This window comes from Thunnus albacares, chromosome 6 (assembly GCF_914725855.1).
Source record: "Thunnus albacares chromosome 6, fThuAlb1.1, whole genome shotgun sequence".
Classification (NCBI taxonomy): Eukaryota; Metazoa; Chordata; class Actinopteri; order Scombriformes; family Scombridae; genus Thunnus; species Thunnus albacares.
Window position 1 is genome coordinate 11,518,958 of NC_058111.1, and position 12,639 is coordinate 11,531,596.

General features: G+C 39.2%; 3 protein-coding genes across 3 annotated transcripts; all 3 read left to right on the forward strand.

Moving 5' to 3' along the window:
- Positions 1–1,970: 1,970 nt before the first annotated feature.
- Positions 1,971–3,072, forward strand: LOC122984186 (odorant receptor 131-2-like). Its single transcript, XM_044354516.1, has one exon. It carries the CDS (start codon positions 2,028–2,030, stop codon positions 2,946–2,948), a length of 921 nt encoding a protein of 306 aa, XP_044210451.1. The 5' UTR covers positions 1,971–2,027; the 3' UTR covers positions 2,949–3,072.
- A 4,810-nt stretch (positions 3,073–7,882) lies between these two features.
- On the forward strand, positions 7,883–8,821 carry LOC122984243 (odorant receptor 131-2-like). The gene has a single exon (XM_044354577.1). The coding sequence runs from the start codon at positions 7,883–7,885 to the stop codon at positions 8,819–8,821; it is 939 nt and encodes a 312-aa protein (XP_044210512.1).
- Positions 8,822–11,049: 2,228 nt separating this feature from the next.
- Positions 11,050–11,994, forward strand: LOC122984244 (odorant receptor 131-2-like). Its single transcript, XM_044354578.1, has one exon. The coding sequence runs from the start codon at positions 11,050–11,052 to the stop codon at positions 11,992–11,994; it is 945 nt and encodes a 314-aa protein (XP_044210513.1).
- Positions 11,995–12,639: the final 645 nt, after the last annotated feature.

Genomic DNA, 12,639 nt, shown 5'->3' on the forward strand with positions numbered 1-12,639 from the left:
AATGCAATAACAGAAAAAGTACTTATTACAGGACCCAAAGAAGAGAACCCAAAGAAGATACTATATCATTGGCACACTTGTTGGAGCTCATTTGAAATCCTGAAGTAAAATACTGTCCGCACTCACTGATCCTTTTAGACTCAGAAGGCTGTTAGTAACTGTCTTTTCAAACCCTCTGTCCAGCGGTGAGCAGTGCTTTGGAGAAACCTGTTCTGAGGCTCTGTCCATTTGCAAAAGGCAGGTTTCTCTGGCATACATCGGCAAGTCCTGAGCACCTCTACTGCAGCAGCATGTGTGGTAGCATCTGAAGCAAACTACCCAGAAATTCACAAACACCAACAAATTTCCTGTCTTCTAAATATAAATGTCCATTTCAGACTTACTGTACTCACTTAGTGTCCATACTCACTCAGAAACTCGGTGCAAAATGTGTTTCCCACACACACTTGGTCTCTCTGCTAGCAAGGGCGATAGCTAATGTTAACTAGCAACAGTTTATGGGTATGGTTATGGTTATCGCATTTACGCCAGTTTAGTAGAACTGACAACTTGCAGAGGCTCCACAAGTCTTTATAGCACGTGTTCTCTTTTGTCAGAAAGTGACTACACAGCAAAAAAGGAAAATAACTTTGTAAGAACTATTGTGGTACGCAGAACAAAGTAAACAAAGACCAGAAATGGTAACAAAGAAGACACCATGAGGACAGGAAGGACAGAGATCTCCTGAGAGCTCAAATAGCTTCGGACAAGCTTTTGGGGTCCATTTCCTCTGTCACTCGTGCTTTAAGAGGCTGGAAGAGGAGAAGGCGCAGCTGAGCCACCATCTGCCACTTGCACCTTCTTCTAGCCAGAGAGGAGACGAGGTGCATCATTGCAACACCACAGTGAGGAGAAAAGCGTGCAGGCTGGACAGAGCACAACCAGCTCCTGCCACATCAGCCATCTCCCAGAGTGGCCCATGCTGAGTTGAAAAACACAGACAGATCCCCACAGAAGTTGGCCTACGCAGGGGGCAAATCACAACAAAAGTCATCTCAGGGCACTTTTCACATAGAGCAGGTCTGAACTGTACTCTTTAATTTTCAGAGAATAGACAATATGTTGCAATATATTGGTGAATTTAATGTTACTTGATTGTGATTCCTGCCCTTTTAGCACAATTTAGCTCAAAAGTAGCTAAAATCAGCCTAAGTGTGCACAACTCAGTATGCTAGCGCTTGCTTCGGTTGGAGGTAGCAGGGTGTGTTTCCAGAGTGTGAAAGGCAACACCCTGCACTCCCTATTTGGGAGATCCTGGCTCCAAAAGGAAAAGATGTCACCCACCATAAGGTGCAAATTAGACTTTAGTCTTTAACACTGGCCCACATAACATATACAAGCTTTCTTTCTACACTGTTTGTAATACTGTATGTATTTGTCGCGTGGAAACACTGTAACCCCTAATATTTGCTCAGAATAGGCAGGTTACTTATGTATTGCATATTTGATTGTATATAACTACACACACACGCACACACATACAAACATACTTTGCAAACCTGATATACAGTAGGCAGGTATTATGAGTTGTTTGCATTTCTGTGGGAAAAAACAAAAAAAATCTGGAGGACTTGATGGTGCATGTTGTTGCCCTGGCTCTGTTGTCCAACTGCTCCTATAAATTCTGCACTCATGTACAGCCCTCTCTCAAAAGGCGACACAGAACTCTGCAGAGGGCACTCTGCAGGCATGGTTTGGTAAACTCAATTATCTTATTGTATGCTCTTGACCTGTTGATACATTTCTTTCAAACCTTCATATATGCCATATAATATTGCTGGGTTTTGTGTTTGTTTTAATCAAAGCAAATGTTTGTGGACTGAAATTATTTTATCTTTCCACCACAGAAAAGCACCTTCCTTTAGAAAACCTTTCAGATTATAGTAACACAGTTTTTATATAGATCATTTCTTTAATTTTGATTTGTGTTTAGAGATAAAGGAATTGTGCCTAAACTCCTTGTGTATTTGATTATAGCAGAGAAATATATGGCTGATAATAACTCATTGGCTGGTGATGAATCTGTAATGCGAAAGATCAATGACCGGGTCATTATAGTTCAGGTGTTGGTGTCAGTTTTCCTTTGCATCAACTTTCTGCTGATCACAACCTTTTTCATGAAGGATTACTTCTACACAACCATGCGCTACATCTTATTTGCTAATACATTACTGTCTGATTGTCTGTTTCTAATCATGACTAACACCCTGCTCATCTTGAGCTATTTCCATTTTACCATACAGATGTGGTTGTGTCTTATTATATACATTGTTTTGTCTCTGCATACTTTTGTCACACCATTTACTCTGACAACAATGACACTGGAGCGATACGTAGCCATTTGCATGCCCCTGCGACATGCAGAGCTGTGCTCCATACACAGCACTCTGCAATGCATCCTCATCATTCACAGCCTCAGCTCTATACCCTGTATTTTTATTCTCTCCATCTTCTTTGCATCTGCTACCCACAGCTTCTACACCCAGGACAGAATATGTTCTTCACATATGTTCATGTTGCGGGGTTGGCAGGGTCATCTTAGGTCAGCAATAAGTCAATTCTACTTCTTGATCATGTGCATTACCATTGTTTTCTCTTATGTTAAAATAATGAAAGTGGCCAAAGCTGCTTCCGGAGAAAACAAAAAGTCAACATGGAAAGGACTCAGGACAGTGGTTCTTCATGCTTTCCAGCTGCTCCTCTGTCTCATCCAGCTGTGGTGCCCTTTCATAGAATCTGCTGTACTTCAGATTGATTTAATGTTGTTCATCAATATCAGATACTTTAATTACATTACTTTTATTCTTGCTCCGAGATGTCTGAGTCCTCTCATTTATGGCCTCAGGGATGAAATGTTCTTTCATGCACTGAAATACTATGCTCTCTGTGGCTTGTATAAGAAACAATGATCAGGTTTATTTTGCTCAACAGATTAAAGTCATGATATTTGGTACTAAGATAAAATGTTTTGCATTTTGTTTATAACTTTATTTATGATGCTATTTTATGGAAACATGATTTATTGAATCCTGTTGCAACAACGACAAAAATGATAGAAAATCATGCATGTTTTTGGGATGTTTACATTTGCTATTCATGAAGTGTGATTACGTTGTTCCAGCGTGTACATTTACTAACAAGATATTACACTGACTCATACAATATTCTGCTTTTCATTCCTAAATTGCTTTTAATTTGATATCATTTATTTACTTACTTACTTACCTATTTATTTTGAAAATAAACACTTATGCTGTCTATTTTGCATGTGTGTGTGTTTCATTATAGTGAAGGCCCTGGCTCCATGAATCCACTGCTCTTTGAGTTGTTTTTTCAGTGTGTCCCTCTCACGAAGGTCCAACAGCAGAAAGTGTTATTACATCTTCTGCCAGGCAGGCAATATTGCACTGAAGCCACCTTTCCGTCACATAGACTGTTGGAGCATTTGAAAACAACTTGACATAACATTCATGGCATATTGGTGAGCCAGTACACTTAAAAGACCCCTCTCATCTCACTACTGACACAAATCACTTGCTTTTGCAGAGATGTGCAGATCTTTGGACAGTGTACTTAGCATTATCTGATGTATTTCATTCATTTTGGTACAACATACTAGGAGTACAAGTGTAAGAGTAGTAGAATGAGAGACTTAAATGTGTTATGATTTAAAATAATTAAAATCCATGCACAATGGCAAGTTTACAAGCTGGTTGAGAGAGAAATAGCTAGAGGTACACATGAATGGTACATTTTTCCATCCATCATGGACCTCACAGGCCCACAATAGAGTTTATGAGGTGAGGCTGGGCTCACCCAACCTTTTCATTACCACTACAGACATAAAATAACTCTCAGCCAATAGTTTCACTTGGCTGTAGACTGCAGAATGACTACAACCGTAAAGATTATACTATACATGAAGGTTACCAAGCTAGAACAGAGTTGCTGCTTATGGTTGGTGGCATCTTTTTTATTTGGAGCCAGGACCTTCAAAGTAAGGAGTGTGGGGTTTTGCCTTTCACATTCTGGAAACATGCCACACTACTTCAGACCAACTCTACCTTACTGGGAACACTAAGTGGTGCACTTGAGCCCCAGAACCAGGGAGAGCAGCAGGTGAGCAAACAGCAATGCCCACATGGCAGACATCAAAGCTACTATAAGTCTTCAAACCTTATTAACAGAGCAATGATTTCCAAAATCACCACTAGAACACTTATTAGAGGACCTGAATGTAGCGATTGAGACCAATATGACTTGCTTAAAAAAGTGATTGACTTAGTATTTCTAGGGAGATGTTGACACTATTTTGGTAAGTGAGACTGCTGCTGAAGCTTTGTTACCCTCAGATGAACTTCACAATGCAGTTTCATTTTGCACAACTACTTAAGAGTGACACATGCCCACTAGGGATGTGCAGAGGGCCCAGTGTTTGTATTTGTATCTGTATTTGTTGAGGCAGCAAAATATATTTGTATTTATATTTGAATAAAAGTGGAAAGAGGCTTAAAAATTCTGTTGTTTTTATTACACTTTCATTTTTAGAAAATTACAATAAGTGTTCATGAATAAACTACCTTATGAAGGAGGTCCCCACAACAGGTCTTGAACTGGAGTCTTTCAGATCATAGATGACTGTGCTGACTACTGAGCTAAAACTTTACTCATCGCCTCATTGCAGACAGACCTCTACCTATTTATACACCCATAACACAGAGACAGCACACTGTGTAACGTGTAGAGAAGAACTAATAAGGCGACTGTTGCTTTGCACTTTTCATTTATTGCCTATTTTTATACAACCAAAGTTTGTGGAAAGGAGAAGGGGAATAACAGGTTATGGAGAGTCCCTCGAGAGCACTTCCCATGTGTCACTAGCTCAGCTTTATCTCTGAAGAACACCCCCAACTCCGGGACTGATGTCCAAATAAGGAAATGTGCGTCATGTAGCAGGTGGATGTGACTCCCCTCACTGAGACCTGCTGATAGACATAACAGCGGAGCAGAGGAGAGACTGAGATAGTGATGTAACCGACCTGTGCGCTGGTATTAGACATGTTTTTTTTTTCTTTCCGAAAACAACCAGGACAGTGGTTCTTCATGCTTTCCAGCTGCTCCTCTGTCTCATCCAGCTGTGGTGCCCTTTCATAGAATCTGCTACACTTCAGATTGATTCCATATTGTTTGTCAGTGTCAGATACTTTACCTACATTACTTTTTATCTTGCTCCGAGATGTCTGAGTCCTCTCATTTATGGCCTCAGGGATGAAATGTTCTTTCATGCACTGAAATACTATGCTCTCTGTGGCCTGTATAAGAAACAATCATCAGATTTATCTTGCTTGACAAATTAAAGTCATGTTATTTTGCTACTAAAATAACATGTTTTGCATTTGTTTCTAGCCTTATTTATGATACTGTTTTATTGAAACATGATTTAATGAATCCTGTTGCAACAACAAAAATGATAGAAAATCATACATGTTTTTGGGATGTTTGCATTTGCTATTCATGAACAACTGTGTGATTACATTGTTCCAGCCTGTACATTTACTAACAGTATATTACACTGACCCGCACAATTTCCTGCTTTTCATCCCTAAATTGCTTTTAATTTGATATTATTTACTTGTTACAATGAGAACTGTCTTGAAAATAAATACTCTTGTGCTACCTATTTTGCATGTGTGTGTGTTTCATTATAGTGAAGCCTCTGGCTCCATGAATCCACTGCTCTTTGAGATTTTTTTCTAACAGTGTGCCTCTCTCACGAAGGTCCAACAACAGAAAGTGTTATTACATTTTCTGCCAGGCAGGCAATATTGCATCAAAACCGCCACTTCATCACATAGGCTGTTGGAGCATTTGAAAACAACTTGACATAACATTCCTGGCATATTGGTGAGCCAGTACACTTAAATGACCCCTCTCATCTCACTACTGACACAAATCACTTGCTTTTGCAGAGATCCTCTCTATGTGCAGATCTTTGGACAGTGTACTCAGCATTATCTGATGTATTTCATTCATTTTGGTACAACATACTAGGAGCACAAGTGTAAGAGTAGTAGAATGAGAGACTTAAATGTGTTATGATTTAAAATAATTAAAATCCATGCAAAATGGCAAGTTTACAAGGTGGTTGAGAAAGAAATACCTAGAGGTACACATGAATGGTACATTTTTCCATCCATCATGGACCTCACAGGCCCACAATAGAGTGTATGAGGTGAGGCTGGGCTCACCCAACCTTTTCATTACCACTACAGACATAAAATAACTCTCAGCCAATAGTTTCACTTGGCTGTAGACTGCAGAATGACTACAACCGTAAAGATTATACTATACATGAAGGTTACCAAGCTAGAACAGAGTTGCTGCTTATGGTTGGTGGCATCTTTTTTATTTGGAGCCAGGACCTTCAAAGTAAGGAGTGTGGGGTTTAGCCTTTCACATTCTGGAAACATGCCACACTACTTCAGACCAACTCTACCTTACTGGGAACACCGAGCGGTGCATTTGAGCCCCAGAACCAGGGAGAGCAGCAGGTGAGCAAACAGCAATGCCCACACGGCAGATATCAAAGTTACTATAAGTCTTCAAATCTTATTAACAGAGCAATGATTTCCAAAATCACCACTAGCACACTTATCAGAGGACCGGCATATAGTGATTGAGACCATAATGACTTGTTGAAAAAAGTAATTGACTTAGTATTTCCAGGGAGAAGTTGACGCTTTTTGAATGGGACTCAGTTGGAGCCAGTTTTTGGAGCCAACATCCAGCGGCTGTTGGTGGTATTGCACTTTAAGGTACTTCCGCGTTGGCTTCAGCCTCAAGCCATAGAAGTTGCTACTTGTGTCTGGTGCCAGGACAAACACAGATGGTAAACCTACTAATGACTACCAGCACAAACCTACTAGATTTTGGTAACTCAGACTGCTGCTGAAGCTTTATGTTAACCTCAGATGAACTTCACAATGCAGTTTCATTTTGCGCAATCACTTAAGAGTGACACATGCCCACTACCACCAAATTAGGAAAAAAACCTTCCAACATCAAAGGGTACGTTCAGTTATTATCAACATAGAATATTAATACATTTCATCCAGTGAACAAAAGTGTTTTTTCTCTGGAGGCTCCTTCATCATGGTTTTGTTTGCAGGCCATAGTTAGCTTGCTTGCTCAGGCTTCTGCATACCTTACAAATAGACAGTGATGATGACCACAACACATTCATTACATTGTTCACTGCATTAATTTAAATAGGCAATCTATAATTAAATATATATAATTCCATTAGGCCTGCTGAGATGTGTAAATATATAGCCAGCTGTTTTACATTGTGAGGCTTTTTTATTTGGCATGATAAAATAAAATTCTCAGAGTGAAGTAAAAAAACATAAACATTTCCTATGGAAAGGAGCCTAATTACTGAGGTCACTCTAGAGATTTTTAGATTCTAACTATGGATAGCCAATTAGTGATACTAGTAGTAAGGGGCAGTGATGACACTGCGTTGAGCACCAAGTTTCATTTGGTATCATTCTGGTATGTTCTAGTCACTCCTATAAAATCTTCCTGCACCACCTGTACAGAGCTCAGCTGAAGCCATTACTCTTTGAATATGGGCCACAATGTGGCCCACATTGAACAGCCACATGTTACTGAAGGGAAGGTTTGATTTTTGTCTTTTACCTATACTGTAATAGCATCTAATGACTTCAAAGAACAATGGGCTTAACATTTATCTTTATGTAATAAGATATATGTAACATATATGATATTGTTATTATAAGATACATCAGTTAACTTTTGGTAGTGCCTAAAATATTTTAGTATGACTAATGATTCATCGGTTGGTGGTGCATACTGGCAGCGTTATGGCCAGGTCATTATAGTGCAGCTTCTGGTGGTAATCTTCCTTTACATCAACTTGTTGCTCATTGTAACCTTTTTTTCAAAGGATTTCTTCTACAAAACCATGCGCTACATCTTATTTGCTGTTACACTGCTGTCTGATAGCTTGTTATTAATCATGTCTGATATACTGCTCATTTTGACCTATTTTCGTTTTACCATGCAGATTGGCATGTGTGTCATTATGTCTATTGTTGTGATTCTTTACACTTTTGTCACACCAGTTACTCTGACAGCAATGACCCTGGAGCGCTTTGTGGCCATTTGCATGCCCCTGCGGCATGCAGAGCTCTGCTCCACGCACAGCGCTCTGCAGTGCATCCTCATCATTCATGGCCTCAGCTCTATACCCTGTATTTTTATTTACTCCTTCTTCTTTGCATCTGCTACCCACAGCTTATACACCCAGGACAGAATATGCTCTGTGGAGATTTTCATCTTGCGTAGTTGGCACGATCATTTTAGATCAGCTATAAGTCAGTTCTACTTCTTGATCATGTGCTTCACCATTGTTTTCTCTTATGTTAAAATAATGAAGGTGGCCAAAGCTGCATCAGGAGAGAACAGAAAGTCAACATGGAAAGGGCTCAGGACAGTGGTTCTTCATGCTTTCCAGCTGCTCCTCTGTCTCATCCAGCTGTGGTGCCCTTTCATAGAATCTGCTGTGCTTCAGATTGATTCAATATTGTTTGTTAGTGTCAGATACTTTACCTATATTACTTTTTATCTTGCTCCGAGATGTCTGAGTCCTCTCATTTATGGCCTCAGAGATGAAATGTTCTTTCATGCACTGAAATACTATGCTCTCTGTGGCTTGTATAAGAAACAATCATCAGATTTATCTTGCTTGACAAATTAAAGTCATGGTATTTTGCTACTAAAATAACATGTTTTGCATTTGTTTCTAGCCTTATTTATGATACTGTTTTATGGAAACATGATTTAATGAATCCTGTTGCAACAACAAAAAAAAAAGATAGAAAATCATACATGATTTTGGGATGTTTATATTTGCTATTCATGAACAACTGTGTGATTACATTGTTCCAGCCTGTACATTTACTAACAGTATATTACACTGACCTGCACAATTTCCTGCTTTTCATCCCTAAATTGCTTTTAATTTGATATTATTTACTTTTGCATTTGAAAACAACTTTACATAACATTCCTGGCATATTGGTGAGCCAGTACACTTAAACAACCCCTCTCATCTCACTACTGACACAAATCACTTGCTTTTGCAGAGATCCTCTCTATGTGCAGATCTTTGGACAGTGTACTCAGCATGATCTGATGTATTTCATTCATTTTGGTACAACATACTAGGAGCACAAGTGTAAGAGTAGTAGAATGAGAGACTTAAATGTGTTATGATTTAAAATCATTAAAATCCATGCACAATGGCAAGTTTGCAAGCTGGTTGAGAGAGAAATAGCTAGAGGTACACATGAATGGTACATTTTTCCATCCATCATGGACCTCACAGGCCCGCAATAGAGTGTATGATGTGAGGCTGGGCTCATCCAACCTTTTCATTACCACTACAGACATAAAATAACTCTCAACCAATAGTTTCACTTGGCTGTAGACTGCAGAATGACTACAACCGTAAAGATTATACTATACATGAAGGTTACCAAGCTAGAACAGAGTTGCTGCTTATGGTTGGTGGCATCTTTTCCATTTGGAGCCAGGACCTTCAAAGTAAGGAGTGTGGGGTTTAGCCTTTCACATTCTGGAAACATGCCACACTACTTCAGACTAACTCTACCTTACTGGGAACACCGAGCGGTGCACTTGAGCCCCAGAACCAGGGAGAGCAGCAGGTGAGCAAACAGCAACGCCCACACGGCAGATATCAAAGTTACTATAAGTCTTCCAATCTTATTAACAGAGCAATGACTTCCAAAATGACCACTAGCACACTTATTAGAGGACCGGCATATAGTGATTGAGACCATAATGACTTGTTGAAAAAAGTAATTGACTTAGTATTTCCAGGGAGAAGTTGACGCTTTTTGAATGGGACTCAGTTGGAGCCAGGGAGATTTTGGAGCCAACATCCAGCGGCTGTTGGTGGCATTGCACTTTAAGGTACTTTCGCGTTGGCTTCAGCCTCAAGCCATAGTAGTTGCTACTTGTGTCTGGTGCCAGGACACAACACAGACAGTAAACCTACTAATGACTACCAGCACAAACCTACTAGATTTTGGTAACTCAGACTGCTGCTGAAGCTTTATGTTAACCTCAGATGAACTTCACAATGCAGTTTCATTTGTGCAATCACTTAAGAGTGACACATGCCCACCACCACCAAATTAGGAAAAAAACCTTCCAACATCAAAGGGTACGTTCAGCTATTATCAACATAGAATATTCATGCTTTTCATCCAATGTACAAAAGTGTTTCTTCTCTGCAGGCTCCTTCATCATGGTTTTGTTTGCAGGCCATAGTTAGCTTGCTTGCTCAGGCTTCTGCATACCTTACAAATAGACAGTGATGATTATCACAACCCATTCATTACATTGTTCACTGCATTAATTTAAATAGGCAATCTATAATTAAATATATATAATTCCATTAGGCCTGCTGAGATGTGTAAATATATAGCCAGCTGTTTTACATTGTGAGGCTTTTTTATTTGGCATGATAAAATACAATTCTTAGGGTGAGGTAAAAAAAAACATAAACATTTCCTATGGAAAGGAGCCTAATTACTGAGGTCACTCTAGAGACTTTTAGTTTCTAACTATGGATAGCCAATTAGTGATACTAGTAGTAAGGGGCAGTGATGACACTGTGTTGAGCACCAAGTTTCATTTAGTATCATTCTGGTATGTTCTAGTCACTCCTATAAAATCTTCCTGCACCACCTGAACAGAGCTCAACTGAAGCCATTACTCTTTGAATATGGGCCACAATGTGGCCCACATTCAACAGCCACATGTTACTGAAGGGAAGGTTTGATTTTTGTCTTTTACCTATACTGTTATAGCATCTAATGACTTCAAAGAACAATGGGCTTAACATTTATCTTTATGTAATAAGAGATATGTAACATATATGATATTGTTATTATTAGTATGACTAATAATTCATCGGTTGGTGGTGCATACTTGCAGCGTCAGATCAATGGCCAGGTCATTATAGTGCAGCTTCTGGTGGTAATCTTCCTTTACATCAACTTGTTGCTCATTGTAACCTTTTTTTCAAAGGATTTCTTCTACACAACCATGCGCTACATCTTATTTGCTGTTACACTGCTGTCTGATAGCTTGATATTAATCATATCTGATATAATGCTCATTTTGAGCTATTTTCGTTTTACCATGCAGATTGGTATATGTGTCATTATGTCTATTGTTGTGGTTCTTTACACTTTTGTCACACCAGTTACTCTGACAGCAATGACCCTGGAGCGCTTTGTGGCCATTTGCATGCCCCTGCGGCATGCAGAGCTCTGCTCCACACGCAGCGCTCTGCAGTGCATCCTCATCATTCATGGCCTCAGCTCTATACCCTGTATTTTTATTCACTCCTTCTTCTTTGCATCTGCTACCCACAGCTTCTACACCCATAACAAAATATGTTCTGTGGAGATTTTCATCTTGCGTAGTTGGCACGATCATGTTAGGTCAGCTATAAGTCAATCCTACTTTTTGATCATGTGCATCACCATTGTTTTCTCTTATGTTAAAATAATGAAAGTGGCCAAAGCTGCATCAGGAGAGAATAAAAAGTCAACATGGAAAGGGCTCAGGACAGTGGTTCTTCATGCTTTCCAGCTGCTCCTCTGTCTCATCCAGCTGTGGTGCCCTCTCATAGAATCTGCTGTACTTCAGATTGATTTAATGTTGTTCATCAATATCAGATACTTTAACTACATTACTTTTTATCTTGCTCCGAGATGTCTGAGTCCTCTCATTTATGGCCTCAGGGATGAAATGTTCTTTTATGCACTGAAATACTATGCTCTCTGTGGCCTGTATAAGAAACAATCATCAGATTTATCTTGCTTGACAAATTAAAGTCATGGTACTTTGCTACTAAAATAACGTGTTTTGCATTTGTTTCTAGCCTTATTTATGATACTGTTTTATGGAAACATGATTCAATGGATCCTGTTGCAACAACCACAAAAAATAATTAAAAAAACAAACATTTTTTGGGATGTTTACATTTGCTATTCATGAACATGTGTGCAACTACATTTTCCCGGCCCCTTTCCTGTACATTTACTAACAGTATATTACACTGACTCACATGATCTCCTGCCTTTCATCCCTGAATTGCTTTAGATATCATTTACTTGTTACAATGAAAACTGTGTTGAAAATAAACACTCTCATGCTGCCTATTTTGCACATAAGTAAGTAAGGAAGGAAGGAAGTAAAGTTTATTTATATAGCACCTTTCACAGACACTAGTCACAAAGTGCTTCACAGGCACACACAAAAAAACAATAAATAAATAAATCAAAGATAAACATCAAATTAAACACACAGGAGAAAAGCAGGCATAAAACACAAGGAAAAACATAAAATACCACATGCTACCTAAATGCCTGTCTGAACAGATACATTTAAAACTGCTTTTTAAAAGAGTCCACAGAGGGGAGACTATTCCAAAGCTTAGGTGCTGCCAACTGGAATGCATGCTCTCCTTGAGTCTAA